We start from the raw sequence: 22176 nt of genomic DNA on the forward strand, positions 1-22176 counted from the left end.
TGATTTTCAAACAGTATGCAGGCAAACTTATTCCGTCTTTTTCTTTCTATGTGACGTCATCAGGCATGGTCGCCTTTTTTTCACGCCGTCACAATAGGAAATTCAGAGCAAAGCAAGTAAATTTGACGTCATAATCGGATTTTAACCAATGAAGAACTGAATTCAAACGAACAACACGTTGATTAAATTTTTTTATACAATGGGTGCAGAAAGGGATAAATTGACAAGGAATTAGAGAAAACATTATACAATATAACAAAGTCACATAGCTTCAAAAATCAAAAAAGTTTAAATTAAACTTGCTTTTGAAATAATAGTCAGTTATTTGAATTAATAAATGCAATGTATAAACACAATAGTTTTTAACTTGACTTCCACTCAACTATAAATGCCAGCAAAATAACATATTTTCTATTTTTCAAGCGCCGGCAACACATTCACTATATTGCTGTAGTCCAAATAATTATGACATCTTGAAAGGCTATTATATTTTTTTCTTTGCCGCCTTACATCGACACAGGAAGGCGTCAAAGCAAAAATTTAAAATAGCCTTCCAAGACGTCATAATTATTTGGACTATATATTGCTGGTGCCGGTAAAATAGCCATTTCTATAGAAATATGCTATTTTGCCGGCTTGAATTAAGATATTTTAATCAGAGCCGGCAAAATAGCCACTGCCATTAAATTATTATTATAATTGAAATTAAATGATGTTTCACTTTCTTAAAATATAATTGTAAATACATTATTTATTATCATGTAACATGTGTAATTTTCGTATTATTGGAGAATAACTTTATTCTTGTAAGCTTAGATATTTGCATAACAATTGAAAAGAAACCCTTTAGAGCTTGCTGTTCGTTGTGAGCCAAGGCTCCGTGTTGAAGACCGTACTTTGACCTATAATGGTTTACTTTTACTTTTATAAATGGACTTGGATGGAGAGTTGTCTCATTGGCACTCATACCACATCTTCTTAAATCTATTAACCCCGCCGCATTTTGCGCCTGTCCCAAGTCAGGAGCCTCTGCATGGCCTTTGTTAGTCTTGTATGTTTTTTTAATCTTAGTCCATTTATAAGTTTTGGAGTTTAGTATGACGTCCATTTTCACTGAACTAGTACACATTTTTGTTTAGGGGACAGTTGCGGGATTTTCTCGCTGTGTTGAAGATCCTTTGGTGGGCTGCGGCTGTTTTCTGCTCTTTGATCGGGTTGTAGTCTCATTAACACATTCCTCATTTCTATTCTCAATTTTATAACTAAAGATATGACTGAGTTGCTTCCTAAAAGGAAATAAAGAACAAGAAATTACAGATTATGTCTGAGAATGATCTTTCAAGCAATTGTAAAGAAAACAATGCATTCTTTAAATGGTAACAAAACGGTCGTCCATCTGACCGTACCCCAACAATCCGTAAACTCTTCAAGAAAAACACCACCTCCTCATTTCGGAACCAATGTAGAATAGAAGTTGCACTCTAACCATAGAATCAAAGGGTATAAATCATGCAGATTCTGTACTTTTTTATAGCCTTCTAAAAAAAAAGGAACACTTTCCCGTTTATTGAAGAAGTGCCAGAAGTTTTCCAATCCCCAGAGAACGCAATGAAATCGAGGCCATGATGGAATCATGAAAAATTTTGGGGATCTAACAAAAGAAAATCTAACATTGGGGCTACTTTTGACACTAAATCATTTTGTAAATTTTTAAAATTAGTTGAAAAGGAAGCTAACCATATTATCCATGAAGATTTGTAAAGATAAATATATTCACCAAGAAATTTCAACTAAAGAAATAACGATAGTTGTTTCAAACTCACTACAAACAAAACTGAGGACTTCTCTACTGTTTAACTGCAGACAATTTTATTCAGGCATGGATGCGAGTCGCTACTACTTTTTTTTTTGGAGTTTGACTCATCTGCATTAAGTACAAGTATATATAGGGACTTTTAGCACTGACTTTTGGTGCTTACTGCAGATTAGTCATAATATATATCCTTTATTAAATGTTATTTGCGATATACCTTATAATTAAATGTGAGGGTTTTTTTTGTTTTTTTTTTTTTTTTTAGAGATTTCTCCATAGGACACAAACTACTTATAAGCCTCCTGTTTATTTAATAATCAAAATACCTGGTGCACTTGAGTCAATGTAAACATATTATTAATTGAATTATAATATGTTATTATATTTTTATGTGACAGTGTTTCATATTGTTTTTTATTACACATGTTACATATCTATTGTCTAGACTGAATTGCACATGTTACATATCTATTGTCTAGACTGCATTGCACATGTTACATATCTATTGTCTAGATTGCATTACACATGTTACATATCTATTGTCTAGACTGCATTGCACATGTTACATATCTATTGTCTAGATTGCATTGCACATGTTACATATCTATTGTCTAGATTGCATTACACATGTTACATATCTATTGTCTAGATTGCATTGCACATGTTACATATCTATTGTCTAGATTGCATTACACATGTTACATATCTATTGTCTAGACTGCATTGCACATGTTACATATCTATCGTCTAGATTGCATTACACATGTTATTGTTTATAATGATATTGTGTGTATGCTATATGCCCTCCAGGGGCCCTAATTAAAAAAATATTCCATTCTTTCTACTCTACTACAAAAATGTATATTTAGAACACCTTTTGAATGTTTGCTTTCAATTCTGTTAGATACCAGATTTATTGAAAATTGGAAACTTATTTCCGTTGTACAAACATTAAAGGGATATCAAAAATGATAAGGGAATTACTATAACTCCAACCTACTCAAAAAATTTGAATAGATTTTAAAAGAAAGAGAAAACCCGAAAATCCGAATTTTTTAAAACCAGCTGCAAAAAAGGCTCCATGCACTGGGTGCGCTTCACCATTGATCTGTGAACTATTCATAGATTAGAAGAATTTGAAAGGGAAAGCAGACCCTAATTCGGAACAATCCATATTGCTACTGAATAATTTATATGAAAATGCTCGGCCTTCTTCGTGTATCCTGGAACTATATAATTTATGTCCCAGCTTATCAAATCATTGGCGTAGCTGACATTGAGACAACCTATAAAAAAAGAAAAAAAATAGTTGTCCTTTATAATTACTAAACATCGACTTGTGTCGTCTTGTTGCCGTCATTGATTCATACCTTTTGCAAATTCAAGATTTCAAGTAGGGAAACATTTCCCTTCCCTAACTGGAAATTCCCTTTGCGGTAGTTTTCAGTAATCTTAGATATATATCGGAGTCAAAGAAATCGACACAATTGAAGCTGACAGATTTATCTAATCATACCCCAAGCAAACTTAATTAAAAAAAAGACCCAACTCACGAGCCACGCTGATCGAATCACTTGACCATTCAGCTTAATGATTAATTTTGATTGAGAACAACAATTTCTATTATTTGAAGGTCTGTCGAATGCGGTTTTACATAATACAGAAAAATGCCTTGAAATTATCATAAAGGATAGAAATTTTAAAGGGAGCTAACATATAAAAGAATGGAAATAATGGGCAACAAGAATAACAGGAATTTAAGATAAATATTTGAAGACCCACATCCAAACCCTCATATGATAACCGGTAACGTCTAAAATTGAAACATAGAACTTTGAGTGTTCGCGACTGCAATTACACAGTTTCCATTATTAGCTTGCAGTTATTTCATAACTTCTTTGTTTATCAAGAAATGTTGCTGTTCAATCCGTCCGGCGTTTTGTGACGATCTTACATCAGGAACCTGTAATTCAGTGGTTGTCGTTTGTTGCTTTGTTACATATTTGTTTTTCGTTCATTATTTTGTACTTAAATTAAGCCGTTACTTTTCTCGTTTGATTTGTTTTACATTTGTCATTTCTGGGCCTTTTATAACTGACTATGCGGTATGGGCTTTGCTCATTGTTGAAGACCGTATGTCGCCTATTATTGTTAATTTCTGTGTCATTTGGTCTATTGTGGAGAGTTGTTTCACTGGCAATCATACCACATCTTCATAATTTTAAGATAAAGGTACATGAAGAACATATAATACAATGCAGAACAGCATCTAACTCTATAATAACGGTATAACAGATAGCAAAACATAAGTAATAAACAATAGTTGTGCTATACAAGTGTTCACCTATTTTGAAAGAATTTAATCAGAAATATTTCAAAAATAATTTTTCCCGTTTGAATGGTTTTACACTAGTAATTTTTTGGGGCCCTTTATAGCTTGCTGTTCGTTGTGAGCCAAGGCTCCGTGTTGAAGACCGTACTTTGACCTATAATGGTTTACTTTTGTAAATTTTGACTTTGATGGAGAGTTGTCTCATTGGCACTCATACCACATCTTCTTATATCTATTAAAGAGATAAATGCATTTTTCTTTTATTTTTTTCAGTTATAAATTCAACGAGCCAAAATTGTATGCAAAATTATCAAATTAGACATGCCTTTGTAAAGGCATTTCTCCATTAGTCCTACCTTGATAATCTTGATCGTTGGAAAAAAATAAATGTGAAACACATGAAAAATAGAAAACTGTTCTTTTTTCAAATTGAATGATATATATATCATGTATATAGTGAAACGCTTTTTGGAATTTATTAAAATTTCAATTGAATGTTTTGGACTACCAAATGATTTTTGTTGTTTTCATTTATAAAGGTCCGAAGCTTAGTCATTTGATTGTTGGAAAAAATCATTTTTTTTTCTGGTTTCCATGTGATAAATACACAAATAAATACATAATAATGTTCAACTTTTACTTACCATTTCGGGTCACCGGGCTTCATTCCCGTTTGTTAAAAGTTTATATTATGGGGTGTTATTACATATCCTATATATATATATTGACTTTGAATTAATCAGTATTGGCTGCGTTCAAACACTACAAAACATGCTTCTCAGTCGATAATTCGTATTTATCTAAGTCATTCAATTTTTGCAAATTTCGTTCAAAATATGAGCCTTGTTTAAAAGATTTCTCCTTGTGCTGTTCTATTTTAACAAAAAATATTATATGTTAAGTATCATTCGAAGGCAGTCTTTTTTTAAGCACTCATATTGTGGTTTACTTTAGCCAAAAAATCATAATATATAAAACAAAAAGAAACAATTCAGCAAAGAAAGTATATATGGAAAAACAAAATCCCGATATCTCCCTGTAGTTAGTTATAAAAGTTTTGAGTTCAGTTTAGTTATGATTACATATGCTAAGAATGAAGTGTAAAACTAGAGCAAAAAAAGATTACAACATAATTGTGATAAAAATGTTTAAGAAATACTTTTTTTACATCACTTCGCCGGGATAACTAATATTATATATTAGGGTCGATGCTAATGGTTTCATGTCAACTTTCTCATCATTGTGCTATTTTATTCAAATTTTATTTTGAAAAAAATAATTAAATAATATTATTTATTTTTTTGTATAAAAGTTGTTTAACCACAGGCACTTGTCTCAGAAAAAAAATCCTATATACCTTAATATAACATTAAGGTATATTGGATTTTTTTTTCTGAGACAAGTGCCTGTGGTAATAACCATGATAACTACATCCTTTTTGGAAATAACGACATTCTATGTCGTAATATATAACTACATCCTAAATCCACTAAGTAAACGTAATCGACGAGGCTGGAGCACTATGGTTAATACAGAGTGATATCCGTCTCTTGTTATAAACTGTATGTGGAATTCTTTAGGTTATTGTGGGGTTCGTGTTGCTTAGTCTTTAGTTTTCCACGTTGTGTTTTGTAGGTTGTTGTCTGTCCTATTGGTAGTGTTTGGTGTTTTGAAATGGCATTGTCAGTTCGTTTTTGACATGAGTTTGACCATCTCTTTTGTTTCTATCGCCTCTCTTACGAAGGTGTGGATTGGGGTTTACAGAATAGTGAAAAATGGACAAAAAATAAAGAGTAGAGAATATTGAGGTGCTAAAAAAAGAACAGAGAATAATGGGCAAAAAGTATGAAGAACAGAGAATGATGGGCAAAAAGTATGAAGAATAGAGAATGATGGGCAAAAAGTATGAAGAATAGAGAATGATGGGCAAAAAGTATGAAGAATAGAGAATGATGGGCAAAAAGTATGAAGAATAGAGAATAATGGGCAAAAAATATAACAGTACAAAAATGGAGGCCCCCCAGACCCTCATTTATTGGTGTTGTTGGATTTCACGTGTATCGTCGACGTATATCGCACCTTTTATTTTATTCATATAAATTTTAAAAGTGAGATCATCAAACACTTATACTAAGTAAAAAGAAATAAACAAAATTTAGTTATCAATAACCTTTATTTTAGTTTATTATCCAAATATACATCCAAATCCGGAGCACGCATGATCAACGGTCAAATCAGCATCAAGACACAGAATCTGTTCCCCTGAAGAATTCTCGTTCACTTCGATATGTGCATGATAGTCACCCTGTAATAGAATAATAAAAACCCAAAGTGAATTAATTCCAGCTTTTTCTATTTTGGATAAATTGAAATCAATATCCTCGTGTAATGTATTATTCAGGGGTTAATGATTTATATGTACTTTGAAATAGCCTAGCTGACAAGAAAAACTAGAATAATGTAATACTTAGTGATTTTTTTTTAAATTTTGTCTTTATTATAAAGGTAATGAGATGTGGCAATATTGCCAGTGAGACAACTACATGTATCCACCAAAGTTCAAATGAAGTGGACTACATATATATTTGTTTTGTTATATCTTATATATGCATATATAACAATCTCTTTCAGAATTTGTATTTTTATATCAATCAAATTTTCAAAAGTATCAGATCCTCTAAAAATTTAAATATATGATTAACTTATATAACATGAATGTTGACTCTGAATTTTGAATGTTTTTTTAATATTGTAATGTTTGTTTTAGTTATACAATCCAATATTTGGATTTTACACCAATAAAATTATTTGAATTTGAATTTGGATTTTCAAATTCATGAAACTAAAAGCGCTTAAGTACTGATTACTCAAGGTTTGAACTAAACACTCGGGATTTAATTATAATTATAAAACATGAAATATAGTTCCTATAGTTGAGGGGCCTGATGGGTTATTTTCGTTCTTCGTGATCGGCGCATTTTCGCTATCGTGATCCGTTTTTCTACAGATTTTTTTTTTTATATTTTCGTGATCCGTGATCATGGAAATTTATTTTCTGTGAATCGTGATTGACAAAAAAATCAACTCGTGAATCGTGATGAGACCCCCCCCCCCCCCCCCCCCCCCCCCCCATCAGGCCCCTCATAGTTTGTAATTGTTTCTGTTTACCATTTGAAGACGGGATGTAAAATTTCCAAAACGTTTTTACTTTCTATATAGCTATAGGGAAAACGGTACTATTACATTTTCCCAGCATTAGGTTGGCCTTTTGTACCCAAGGCAGGTGAAGGAAGTCGACTTAGGAGCGCTGTGATTGGATGTAAGGGTACAATACATTTTTTTATTTATCTATGAATAACTGCAGTGTGTATATTTGCAATATAAATTTTGAAACCTATTGAAATATTTTCTAGGGAATTATTCGAAAAGACTTCCAAAATTTCATAAATTTAGTATAAAATGACGGTGGGCATGGATAACATAAACAAGATCCGTTGGAAATTGGTCATGATACTATTTGGCTTCAATTTTTAAAACAGAATAATAAAGTACTAACACCACACATAACTGTTTTATCCAGGTTTTTGTTATAAAAAGTGATAAATTTAGAAAATGTTAGTATTGTCGCCTATGGCAGAATAAATAGTACCGTTTTCCCTATACTGAAGATGGCCAGGGAAATCAAAATCAATCAGACTTCAGTTATATTATACTATTTTGAAGCTTTTAATTAGTACATTTGATTTTTATCACAAAGAATAGAAATTTTTCACTGAGAACAATATTGTGTTAAGAAAAGTGCTGAGTCATCATAATAAGTCAAATTGATGGGTACTGATATAAAACTTTATTCTAGGATTTCAATATTAACTATATTGTATGAAATGCACCAAACTATAGTTCTTTTGTATTTGTTTTCACCTTTCGCAATGATTAATTCAATTGGAAACACCAGAATTTAAGTCGCGACAAATATTTTTAACTGAAATATTTGACTTTTTTGTTGTGTAATTCCCTAAATGTATCACTTGGGTATTTCTGTAGACATAATCTATTAAAATGGTAATTTGTCTGGTTAAGTTTGTACTGTTTATGGAGTGAGGCAATAATTGGTCATACTAGAAGCATTTTTAGTGTTGAAATTGTCCATCTAAGAAAAAAAGAGGCCCACTTGAGGCTAAATTTAAATAGAAGTTATACTCTCCTGTGTAAAGAATTGTTCACATTCTTGGCAATTCAGGCAGCAAATATTTCAATAATGCTTCATTTTGTAGTTTCTAGCTTTTATTATATCAGGCATATATAATTTTTCATTTTCTACTATTTGAAAGAACTTTTGTTGGAAATTAATACTCCCAAGGGACATAATTCAGCTTTTTCATAGATTAATACAGGCAACAAAGGCAACTTTAAAGCTGAGTATTTTCCATAACTAATGCTTAAAGTGTCTAATATCTTTGTTTTCATCATCTCAAGACAGAATAATGAATTTTATAACAAGCTCTGAAATTTTGAACCACAATATGGCATATACTAAAGCATGGAATGGAGATTAGTATGAAAAATCTTGAATTTGTGCTTATGTTGTAAATTTTGGATAAAATGAATACAAATTGAATGGAACTGTCATTTTTATCTGTTTAAATGGAACTGTTTATTATTCTTTTTAAATAAGATAAGATATGATTGGATACAGGTTGTTTATTAAGCCTTATTTGAAAGAAGTAGAGAAAGAGGTAAACCAGCATGTAGGGGTGGGGACACAAAATGATCCATGTTTCTTTAAGTAATGGGGACATACAAGTATTTATTATAGCCAAGGTTTTCACAATAAGCCAGTATTGCATTAATGGTGTCATAAGAATTCTTTATATCTTCATGTCACAGTATAGGGAAAACGGTACTATTACATTTTCCCAGCATTAGGTTGGCCTTTTGTACCCAAGGCAGGTGAAGGAAGTCGACTTAGGAGCGCTGTGATTGGATGTAAGGGTACAATACATTTTTTTAATTATCTATGAATAACTGCAGTGTGTATATTTGCAATATAAATTTTGAAACCTATTGAAATATTTTCTAGGGAATTAGTCGAAAAGACTTCCAAAATTTCATAATTTAGTATAAAATGACGGTGGGCATGGATAACATAAACAAGCTCCGTTGGAAATTGGTCATGATACTATTTGGCTTCAATTTTTAAAACAGAATAATAAAGTACTAACACCACACATAACTGTTTTATCCAGGTTTTTATTGTAAAAAGTGATAAATTTAGAAAATGTTAGTATTGTCGCCTATGGCAGAATAAATAGTACCGTTTTCCCTATAGACAGTAATGAGCATGTCAATAATAGCTGTTATAGATAATATTTAACTTGTATTATAATAATTGCTGATGTCTTGAATGTGGATGTCGTAGCTGTTGGTTAAAATAGAATGGTCTATAAATAGAATGAATGATTACCGCTGCAAACCAAGAAAGAATCTTTGGCATTTCAGGAATGTGGAGACTGTAGCTGTTAATATTTAGAGCCTGAGCTGGTTGTGGACATGCATTATATGTGACACCACTTTTGGCTAGCATGGCCTTAATCTGCGTTCCTATTCCTCCCATAATTCCTGCCCAGTTTTGGGTGACCATATCATCTACCATGGTACAAATATCCTTGTATGTACTGTAATACAAACATAGCAAAACATAAGGACATGTGGTATGATTATCAATGAGACAACTATCCACCAAAGTTCAAATGAAGTGGGTGTAATCAATTATAGGCAACCGTATGCTTGTTTGCTGTCCCCTGGAAGAAAAAAAGGTTGGTATGTAGAGATTTTTCCATTTTTTGTTTTGATATTTTACATTGACTAAATAGAGAAATGTTGTGTACTTAAGCAGTGCTTATAACCAATAATGTCTGGACCTATGTTTGGACAGAAACAGTGTTTAACCAAAAATGTCCATAATGGTGAACATTTATTGTAAGTAGAGAGGCAGGAAATAGGACTTTAATTTATTTTGTTAACCTTATATAGAAAAAAAGGTATAATAGAAATAAGAAGATGTGGCATGAGTGACAACTCTTCATCCAAGTCACAATGTGTAAAAAGTCAAAAGCCTTCATGACACGGGTTATGTTCTTCTCATATATTTTATGATGGTATAATACTAAACCCCTAACAGGAGGGATTGTGCCTGATATTCATATGATGAAGACATAATCTTTCAATCAGTTTAATTGAGGTCTGGAGCTGGCATGTCAGTAACTGCTAGTAGTCTGTTGTTATTTATGTATTATTGTCATTTGATTTATTTTCTTTTCTTTTGTTTCCTATTCTGACATCGGACTCGGACTTCTCTTAAACTGAGTTTTACTGTGCGTACTGTTAGTCTTGTATCTGCATTCATTTTTAATTTTAGTTTCTTGTGTATAATTTGGAGTTTAGTATGAACTAGTATACATATTTGTTTAGGGGCCAGCCGAAGGACGCCTCCGGGTGCGGGATTTTCTCGCTGCATTGAAGACCCATTGGTGGCCTTCGGCTGTTGTCTGCTCTATGGTCGGGTTGTTGTCTCTTTGACACATTCCCCATTTCCATTCTCAATTTTGTTCAACACAAAATGACTAGTGTAAAACAATTCAAAAAGGAAAACCAATTGTCGAATCTATATAAAATACGAGAAACGAGAAACACTTATGAACCACATAATTTCTGAGTCTCAATTGTAAGTTAACCGATTGATTACATTGATTGTTGATTGCTTATCGTCCTGTTGCAATTATTTCATGCATATTCAGGACAAATATAACAAGGTGTGTTCAATTGGGATGTACAGAAAAGGCGGGAAATTTTCACCGCTACTGAAAAATAATGATATGTTGGATAAGAGTATGCAATTTGCCTTGCAACACCCACACGGACCACTCAGAGAGTTGGTGCAAGAAATCTTTCACATGTTTAAGGTGCAGAGACATTCACCTTACACGAGGTATTAAATTTAACGAAAGTGGCTGCGAATTTATACATCCCGTACAGTCAAACCGACGCCCCACTTTAGCTAGGGTTTTACTGCTTGAACGGAAGAAGTCGAAATGTTCATACAAATCAACCCTTCGGGTAAGTTGTGTTTTAAAGAAAGACAAAAAAACAAAGGATCAATTTAAAACTATAAGCCGAAGATAACAAACCTTTTAAAAAACACAAACAAACAGACACACAATCCACATAACTACACATCTGTTTATGTATTAAATCATGGTTATTCGGGATTTCACAGGGGATATGGTGTCATATTCCCTGTCGGTGTTTTATATCTCCCGAGTCGCCAGGAGATGGGGATAAAGGATACCGAGAAGGAATACGGAGCCAATATCCCTTGTGAAGCCTGAATAACAATTATACTAAAGTGTTTAGATTTCAACGCTAATTACCATTTTATCATTGCTTTCCTTCATAGGAGATATGGGCTAATATCCCTTGTTTAGGTATAAAACCACTAATTTATAGCCCCATTGCTTTCTATGTTAAATTCTGCAATTTCAAGCATAAATGGCTACTTTATCTTAAGTTCAAATAAAGTGGCAGTTATTTCATGTCAAAACTGTACCTTATGCTGAATTGTGCTGAAAAAATCAACATACCTTTAATTGCATATTAGAGCGTACTGGTTCCCGGAAGTTTGATAGTACAAAAACAGGAACTTCTGATCTGAACAACAGGCCAAATGAGCCCTCCTATTAAAATTTCCTATACTTCTTTATTATTCAAATAAAACTTTCAACAAGGGTTCTACAGTGACCCCAAGTCCCCAAGCTTTCATTTGATACTAGCACTACCCAAATATTCCCACTATTGACAAAGATACAGCTATGCGTAGGAACTATTTTGTTTAAAATATGTACTTCTTTCTTGTATGTTCTTTCCGACATGGGCCTGAACTAGTGGTTCTATACCTTAAGGTAACCATTCAATTTGCATGATTAACCGGGATATTTCACTCTGATCCACTCTAGTATAATATTATATATGTGCAGCTCTTCTACAAGTGAAGTATTATACAAAAGTTTATTACGCAGCCGTTTAAACTGCAGCCGCCATATTTCCATTCCTATTTAAATCTCGTATTCTGAGATATTCTTCAAAAGAGGGTTTGGATTTGGACCGATTTTCCTTTCTTTATTCTATAATGGTAAGGTCATTTTTCTCTATTCTTTATTTATTTTGCCAATCATTCTCTATATTCTTTATATTTTAGCAATCCATTATTCTCTATTCGTTTTTTTTTTTACCTATTTTTCTCTATTTCTTTTATTTTTTGCCCATTTTTCTGAAGTCTTTGTCCATTATACTCTATTCTGTATACTGCATCCAGACCCTCTTAAATGCGAAAAAAAAAACATCTGCTTTTGTCATTCCAACCAAACTCGATTATAAAACAGTTAATTTAACCATTAAATATGTTAGTTATTTTAGGAAAAATATTGCTTTCCAAAATTTTTGAAGTTTCCCAAAAAGTATTATAAATTAGAACAAGTTTAAAAACCAAGGGGTAACTCAAGGTATCTTCAGCCTCTTTTTTTTCTCTCACAAAATGTCAATTATGAAGAAATAAGAAATACAAACCAAGAACCGACATGCGAAATACACGGAATCGGGATATCCAACAAGAACGTTTTCCTCTTTAACGAGATTGTCAGAGAAGAACTGGAAACACTTCGTGTGAGACTCCCGTTGATTGATAAGGTCATGTCGCCTGGGATCACTATTGGTACTGGGGTTACGCTTACACTTCCAAGTGCTAGAGGTGGGTTCGATTTCAGAGTAGCTCCTGAAAACATTAATAACACTTTTATAAAAGATGCAAATAACACTTTGTTAATTGTATGCGTCCGAAGCGCTTTTCTGAATTCACCTTCATCAGAAACGCTCAAAGTCGATATAAGAATTATAAACTTATTTTTAAGTTTTTCTGGGTTTTTTTTAAACCACCATTTTTTTTGTGGGATCCCTTTTTTGGAAATCCTGGACCAATCCATTAAATCTGTAGAAAAATGGGCTTGCATTGGATTTTTTAATATATATATATATATATCAGTCATTATATAAAGTGCCTAGAAAATCAACCTAAAGATGTAAGAGTAGATCTGTTTCTTTACTTCCTCCCCAAGCGGGGCTGGAACCTGTACTTTTTATTTCTAACTTCTACGACAACACCGCCTAGCATTATACATATATATATATATATATATATATATATACAAGTCTAAATTGAAAACAACGTTCTATCCTATGATTGCGTTGGATAAAAACCGCAATTTTTATACGTGTGCATGCAAAACAAATTTCTTGGTAGAGGGGTCTAAATACAGCACAAACAACATTTTCCAAAAGATCAAATGAGTGAAAAAGTATATTTTAACAAAACGCATTTGACTAGCAGGTCGAAGAACTGATGTCCTTAAACCCTGCTGATATATATATATACAAGTCTAAATTGAAAAGAACGTTCAAACCTATGATATACGTGTGCATGCAAAACAAATTTCTTGGTAGAGGGGTCTAAATACAGCACAAACAACATTTTTCAAAAGACCAAAAAATATATATATATAATTCGTCTAAACTACAGCCCAACAATGTTAGATCTGTAAATTTGCGGAAGCAAATTTTTTGTTCTTCCCTGGCCGGGATTCGAACTCATGCTACTGAGATATCGTGGCACCAAATCGCCTTGCACTATGCCCGACGCGCTAGACCACTCGATCGCCTAGGCTCAGAGAACCAGTGACGACTCTACAACAGATTTTATCCATCGGATCACCAGCAGTGATGGTGATACAAGGCTGAAACAAGTTGCTTTCTTTAAACAAAGAAATGTAATCGTGAACCTAAATGCCTGTTTAGCATGAACGATCAGATAATTGGTACATAAAGAAGCATAATTTTACCTTTTTTAATATAAAATGTAGAAAAACTGATATGGATGCTATTCTATGTGGGGTATAATTTTCTTGTTTAAGAAATAATATCTCTCTCTCTCTCTCTCTCTCTCTCTCTCTCTCTCTCTCTCTCTCTCTCTCTCTCTCTCTCTCTCTCGCATCCCTCTCTCTCGCATCCCTCTCTCTTCCGATAGGTAACATTGCAACATGCAATCTGATTAAAATTTAGATCTATCTTAACTCGCGTGCTCGTACATATAAGCATACGAGGATAACGAAAACACATCTCTTCTATATTTAAATTAGATTGTACAACATGCTAAATAAGAGGCAACCACTGTTTGTTCCATTCTGGGTGCTATTTTGGAAATTAGAGGTAGCTTCCTGGCTAAAGTCGAAATGTAAATGTGAAAACAGTCTTTGTTTTGAAGAAGTTTATGAAATGAATCATGATTATTTGTTTGTAGCCAGTTTGAAAATAGTTCAAAACCCTAAGCTATATTCCGATATTTGTTAATTGATTATTCCGAACTAAGACCGTTTTGGAAAATCAATTACACTGGTTTATATGGTTTGGTCTTTGTCTATCATATCCGAGATATGCTTGATCTCAATTTATTTATACCCCAGGCAACAAACTCAAAACAGACTTTTAGAGTAGAAACAATTTGAAACCTCAACTTTATACTTGAATCCGTTTGCTCAAACATTTCGTTTTATACGGATATTGATTTTAAGAAAAATAATTTTGTACTAAGTTGTCGCCAAACACGCTCTAGACCTCTGTCAACTAGACCCTCTAAATTCGCTTTTGACTACATATTGGCTCGACTCCTTGAAAACAAATTGACGGAATTCCCAAAAACTTGCACTGATTCTTCTTTAGGTGGGACATGAAGTTGTGCACCAGCTGCTTCAACTTTTAATCTGATTTCATTTTGAGGGGGAGTTGGGTTGTTTCACATACCGAAAACAAAAGAATTCACTTTGCCATTTATAACTATTTGTTTTGGAGAGGGAAGTCGACACACGTGCCATTTGGAAAACTCACACATTTTTCTAAAGAAATTTAACATACGCATCTCTAATTTCATAAAAGAATTATGAATAGATAATACTCATCTTCCTGTTATTTTAAGTCTTTGGACAAATGCTAATCTATCCTCGCAAACCACATACCGGTAGTAATTTATGATAGTTTTCAATGTCAAACATCGAGGAATATATCAAACCTCAATTTGTTTTATTTCATTGACCATAAGTTTTAAATAAATAGTGAGTTATCGCCTCAACTCCAAAGAAAATCACTCAGTGTCTGTAAATCTTTTCATATCTTTAGAATTATTTTAAGGACTCAAACGCATATTCATTTATGAACTGTTTCGATGTGACGTGTAATTTCTGCATTTATCACACATAAAAGCTGCCTTTAAATTTCGTCGTAATTTCCAGAGTTAACTTGTATTTTTAAATAAGATTAAGTATGGTTTCTTTAAGTAGAAAAATGAAGATGTAGTATGTTTTCCAATGAGACAACTCTCCACTAGAGACCAAGTGACGTAGAAGTTAACAGCTATATGTCACAGTACGGCCTTCAACAATGAGCAAAACCCATGCCGCATAGTAAGCTATAAAAGGCCCCGAAATGACAACGTTAAACAACTCATACGAGAAAACTAACTACCTGATTTCATAGCGTTGTCATTTATTATAATTATTGCTTTTGTTTCCTTATTTATATTTAAGTTTGATAAAAATGTAGAGCCTTAATTACTATAAATAAAAATTCGTTATCTTATCTCTGACTGTATCTATCATCACTCAGTCTCTATAAAGGACATTCGTTATTTTATTTCTGACTCTGTATTAGTATTTCACCACTGCTATTGCATAATATTTTTTTCTGTTATACGACATCACAAACAACAAGCCCAAACATTTACTTATTCTTTCAGAATTGTCATTCAATATACCGCTAAAATATATTAAGAAATAAAAAGTTTGTTGTAGCATCTTATATCTGCATTTTACACAACTCAACGATTCTTTAAGGTTCAGTTTGTTTTTCTTTTCTTTAATTTCATTTTGTTTTAATTTGTTTTTTTTTTCCAATATTTTACCAGTTAAATAATATGTGACTATAATAATTCCGTTTTTGTTATTTTAATCAAAATAGGAACAATTTTAGAAACACCTTGATTGTTCCAATCCTTCCTGGACGTAGAATTTTAATTGCTGCTTAAATGGACTTACTCGTTTTTAATTTCGCTAAAATGGCTGTTTGAAAATCGTAAAAACGCCCTATCCATTGACCGTCACTTTTTTCGCTTCAAATTTACTTGATCTCCAATGTGAACACAGCTTGTATTTCAGAAACCTTAACATATGCGACTCTAATTTAATTAGCTATTGATGTACGATATCAATCAGTCTCGATGAACACTTATCTCTATAGCAACTGTTGGACGCTAATACATATTCATTAGATCAATTCATTACCTATTACGCAGGTGGCCATAGAAAAGAACAGATGTATTCCGAAAAGATAGTAGGCATTTCCGGTATTCCGAAAGACTACAACATCAATTAATGTATATGTGTGAACCCTCAGGGGTTCCCGCAAATACATTCTGTATATATAATTCGTCTAAACAACAGCCCAACAATGTTAGATCTGTAAATTTGCGGAAGCAAATTTTTTGTTCTTCCCTGGCCGGGATTCGAACTCATGCTACTGAGAAATCGTGGCACCAAATCGCCTTGCACTATGCCCGACGCGCTAGACCACTCGACCACCTAGGCTCTATAATAATAAAGCTTTCGGTGGTCGGGTGTTACATATATATATATATATATATATAATTCGTCTAAATAACAGCCCAACAATGTTAGATCTGTAAATTTGCGGAAGCAAATTTATTGTTCTTCCCTGGCCGGGATTATATTATATATATATATAATACTCGCTGACTTATTACAAAATGCAACGTAACAAATATAGAAATTAGATTAGAATAAAAAAGCATTAAAAAACAAGAAGGGTTTGTTTGTCTTGTAGTTTTACGGAAAGTGTTCAGAAATCCCACTCAAAATGTTCCGAATGGATATGTCGAGAGATTGAAATGGTTTTTGGTGTCTGTAATATCGATAACAATGAGCTTATATAACTTAATTTTTATCATAAGTTCCATTTTTTTCTAATGACCAAGGGTAACTAAAAAATACTAATGTTGTATAGATTAAAGATCTATGATGTGATCGCCAATGGTATCACTATCCACCAGAGACAAACTTACTTGGATGTAAGCAACTGTGGTTCATCATACGGCCTTCAACAATGAACAAATCCCGTACCCTGTAGTAAGCTATAAAGGCCCTGACATGACAAAACGTTAAACAATTCAAACGAGAAAACCAACAGACTTATGTATGATATAACAATAAACGGATAATAATCCACAACTTGTTACTGATGATATCCAAAGTCAACGGGTACAATCCAGGTGTTGTCTTTGTTTATATCTTCTTGTTAGGTCCATTAAGATTTTAGCTTCTCACAATAAGAAAAAGTCAGGAGCCTGTTATTCGGTGGTTGTCGTTTGTTTGTTTTTCATTCATTGATTTATACATAAATCAGCCCGTTAGTTTTCTTGTTTGAATAGTACATTTTTTTCATTTCGGGGCCTTATATAGTATATATATGTGGTATTGGTTTTCCTCATTGTTGAAGGCCGTACTGTGACCTATAGTTATTAACTTATATGGCATTTGGTCTTTGGTGATGAGTTGTCTCATTGACAATCATACCACATCTTCTTACTTTCATATGGACATTGCAACTAATGCTCAAAAGATGTTTTTCAGTGAGCACTTCACAACTAAGTCAGACTTGGTGTAAAAGTACGACAAATGATGATAAGATAATATGAAGAATAAAAGCAGATCCTGTCCTATCTCATGTCCTATATTTTAACATTTTGCTGCTTAATTTTAGATAATGTTACAATTATGTCAAGGTGCATACAGGTTATACATGTAAAGATTTGACGGCATGGAATGGAGTATAGACATTTAAAAAAGGCCAGATTGGAAAAACAAATTACAATATCCTGTAATTCGGTGGTTGTCGTTTGTTGTTGTAAATCATATTTGTTTTTCGTTCATTCTTTTTTGTACATAAATCAGACCGTTAGTTTTCTCGTTTGAATTGTTTTACATTTTTCATTTCGGGGCCTTATATAGCATATACATTGTATATGCGGTATGGGTTTTGCTCATTGTTAAAGGCCGTACGTTGACCTATAGTTGTTAACTTCTATGACATTTGGTCTCTGGTGGAGAGTTGTCTCATTGGCAATGTCTCTTATCTTCATATCTTCTTATTTTTATATGGACATTGCAACTCATGCATGCTCAAAAGATGTTTTTCGGTGAACACTTCACAACTAAGTCAGACTAGTGTAAAAGTACGACAAATGATGATAAGATAATATGAAAAATAAGACAAGATCCTGTCCTATCTCATGTCTTATATTATCACATCTTGCTGCTTAATTTAAGATAATGTTACAATTATGTCAAGGCGTATATACAGGTTATACATGTACAGATTTGACAGCATGGAACGGAGTATAGACTTTTAAACAATGCCAGATTGGAAAAAAAACTTACTTAAAATTGTGTTTTACAACATAATTATAAATATACTCATTATCTGCTTACAGATTGTCACGTGTTATAACATGTGCATTCCCTTACTCATACCCATAATTTGACTAATATAAAAATAAGGAGATGTGGCATGATTGCCAATGAGACAACTATCCACCCAAGTTCAAATGACGTGGATGTCAGCAATCATAGGCAACCGTATACGTACGGCCTTCAACAATGAGAAAAACCCATACGGTATAGTGGCTACAAAAGGCCCCGACCTAAAAACACGAAACAATTCAATTGAGAAAACTAACGGCCTAAGCATGGAAGTTATTGGTTGTCTCCCCTTCACAAGAATATAAACTATAATGGGATTCATCTCCGAATATATAACTGAACAAAGAGATTGTTGTCAAATACTTGTTGTAGATTATAAGGGGATGTGTCAATCAAATGTGCACCATGGCCAATAAAAACTTTTGTTTTCTTTTCGGGAGAACAAATTCCTAAGAGTGCTATATGTTTTGTCTGATTTTAAACTTTCATATGTACTTTTACTGGTAATGTACATTTGTGAAGCAAGCGGTTTTCATCTCGAGATTGCCTTTTTTTGACAGATTTCTAACTTTCATGTGTACTTCTACTCGTAATGTACAACTGTGAAGAAAGTATGTATATATATAGTTCGCTTCCCGAGGTTGCCATTTTTTACAGATTGCCAACTTTTATATGTACTTTTACTCGTAATGTGCAACTGTGAAGCAAGTGGTTCTTGTTTCCAGGTTGCCATTTTACAGATAGTCAACTTTGTGTAAGTTTTACTCGTAATGTACTACTGTGAAGCAAGTGGTTCTCATTTCGAGTTTGCCAGATCATTTCGGTTTAAGTGTGTGTATTAGTCAATCTATACAACGGAAATAAGGTCACAAAAAGAGACATTCAATTAAAAAAAATACGGCTGTGTAAAAACAAATCCTTGGTGAGCTTTTATTAAACAAGGAGAACAATATAAGTAGAACTGGGCCCGTCAGATCAATCAAGGTAAAAAGTATGTCCTTGTCAAACTAAATAGTCTAGGTTTAGAGAAAACAAAAAGGCACCGACCTTACAACCAAAACAAGGAATGTTAACAAAAAGGACCGACACCATCAAATAAAATAAAGGATCTGAGCAAGGGAAAAGGGAATCAAAATACATGTACAAAAATAAGGAGATGTGGTATGATTGCCAATGAGACAACTGTCCACCAGAGATCAAATTGCGTGGATGTGAAAAGAAAAGTTTTTTTCTTCTTTACAGTCAGACACCAAAGCAAATTAAAAAGATTCAATATAGTAGAGAAAAAAGACTTTTAGTTTTGCGATCAAAACATTTAAATCCATGGAATTAGTACTTATCTTATCACATTTACGAGGTTCTGGATGGGGGGTCCTCCATTTCTGTATTCTTTAATTTTTAAGGCAATTTTTCTCTATTCTTTATACTTTTTGCCCATTATCTTCTATTCTTTATATTTTAGCACCTCATTATTATTCTCTATTCTTTTTTTTTGTCCATTTTTCTCTTTTCTTCAAGTTTATTTTTTGCCTGTTATTTTTTTATTCTGTAAACCCCCATCCACACCCTCATTTACTCCGCTGTTCTGGATTGACAGTTCCTATTCCACATTTGAATAAGTAACTAACCTAATGTATTCCACTACAAAGAACCAAAGTTCTCGTGTAGGAGGGCCTGGATTGGTTATACAGAATAGAGAATACTGGGCAAAATGTGCAGAATAAAGGGCAAAAAAGTTAAGAATAGAGAAAAACAGGGCAAAAAAATAAAGAATAGAAAACAATGGGTGCTTAAATATAAAGAATAGAGAATGATGGGCAAAACATATAAAGAATACAGAAAAATGACCAAAAACTTTAAAAGAATACAGATCGAAGGACCCCACCCCCTCCCCTTATCCAGACCCTTCTGAAGGGTAAGCTTTTCCTGCCCCACTAATGAATAAATAACTTACCACATTTGCTCCACTGCAAAGAAGTATATTTAGCATTTACTGAAATCATCAGAGAAAGCAAGCATAACAATATCGCCGCCATGGTTGGTAAATGTACAATCCGAATGTCTGGTCGAGATAGGAAGTCAGATCTTATATATATATATATATATATTTCCACCTTATCTTTGCAGACGAATGTCTGGATCGTGACATGTTCCCGAATCGAAAATCATTGTTTTAGAAAATTTTCTTCTAATTATCATTTATTAGTTATGTCAACAATTGAAATAAACTATGATGTTGTAAAGTGAAATGAGATCAAATTTAGTGAGAGATCAACCAAAACAATACATTGCTAAGTACAATTGTATGTCAGTGTAGAGGTCACTATGTAGTATTCAACGATGAACAAACGATGTAGTCTGAATTTAAACTTTCTTAGATATGGTATTGTTTATTCTTTTTTTTTTTAAATAAATATTTCAAGGCTTTCTCTCCAAACTATGTTTACGCTAAATTTCGAAAAAAAAATTGAGATTTAAAAAAAAAAAACACTTCGATTTAACAACTTAAAAATTCCACACGGAGAATTGAAAATTACACATTGGCGGTCGTCGACTCTTAGTAAAACAAAAGGTAAACAGCCTCTATACATGGTGGAACCCATACCTGGATCGGTAAGTTTATCGAAAACTTGTGTTCAGGGCAATTTACTTCTTACCGAAACGAATCGATTAGTCGGTATCTCGTCTCGTCTCTAGATGAGGGTGGTAAAGGGTTATTTTCGTGCAACGTGTTTTGCCATTTTTATTTCACGTGCAGTCGTGAAAAAGGTTCGTTATTTACCGTGTTTCGTGAAATCGATAAAAAGATCAACGTACATGAAATTTTTAATTGTTCGTTCATCGTGAAATGGCAATTTTATTTCGCGTTCTTCCGTGCAGATAACCCCCCCCCCCCCCTTTACACCCCTCCTAGATATATCTCTCATTTTTTCTAGAAACTGATGTGCTACTTCTCGTTGGTATGCAGTTTAGTTTACACCGAACACAATTTTCTTTAAGGATGTTCGCTACTCTGCTTCAAAATAACAAGCTTTTAAAAAGACCGTTATAAATTGATAGTATATAAATAAAGGAACTATAAAAGCAGAAAAAAATGAAGGGTCCGTGAGCTTGTTTTCGAGATATAAGCCATTGAAAATTTGGCGGGAAATGATTCTCTCTAGATTTTTCTACATTTAACATTGGCCCCTTTTTTCTGCCAAAAAGTATGAAAAAATAACAAGGATTTAATAAGATTTTCAAAGATTGCATTTTAAACTATATGTTATCAAATTATGAAAAGAAAAGTAGGGGTTAGTGGGCAAATATTTTTGGCACTACATGGATAAAACCAGAGGATTCCGAGTATCTGGCAAAATTTCAAAACAAGAGGAGCGAAC

At 33.1% G+C, this 22176-nt stretch overlaps 1 protein-coding gene across 1 annotated transcript; it reads right to left on the minus strand.

The window, feature by feature from the left end:
• Window positions 1-6299: 6299 nt before the first annotated feature.
• Window positions 6300-20849, minus strand: LOC127718547 (ganglioside GM2 activator-like). Its single transcript, XM_052224616.1, has 4 exons — window positions 20751-20849; window positions 12768-12972; window positions 9610-9820; window positions 6300-6450 (listed from the first exon to the last, which is right to left on the minus strand). The coding sequence occupies exons 1-4, from the start codon at window positions 20830-20832 to the stop codon at window positions 6331-6333; spliced, it is 618 nt and encodes a 205-aa protein (XP_052080576.1). The 5' UTR covers window positions 20833-20849; the 3' UTR covers window positions 6300-6330.
• Between the last annotated feature and the right edge of the window lie 1327 nt (window positions 20850-22176).

This window comes from Mytilus californianus, unplaced genomic scaffold, assembly GCF_021869535.1.
Source record: "Mytilus californianus isolate M0D057914Y unplaced genomic scaffold, xbMytCali1.0.p SCAF_10, whole genome shotgun sequence".
Taxonomy (NCBI): domain Eukaryota; kingdom Metazoa; phylum Mollusca; class Bivalvia; order Mytilida; family Mytilidae; genus Mytilus; species Mytilus californianus.

Bases quoted from the DNA above. Each gene is read 5' to 3' on its own strand.
- LOC127718547 (XM_052224616.1), bottom strand. From the start codon at position 20,832: ATGGCGGCGATATTGTTATGCTTGCTTTCTCTGATGATTTCAGTAAAT. The intron at 12,973-20,750 runs GTAAGTTATTTA...TAATGTTTTCAG, and splicing joins TTTGCAGTGGAGCAAATGTG to GAGCTACTCTGAAATCGAAC. The intron at 9,821-12,767 runs GTTTGTATTTCT...TTTGTATTACAG, and splicing joins ATTTCGCATGTCGGTTCTTG to TACATACAAGGATATTTGTA.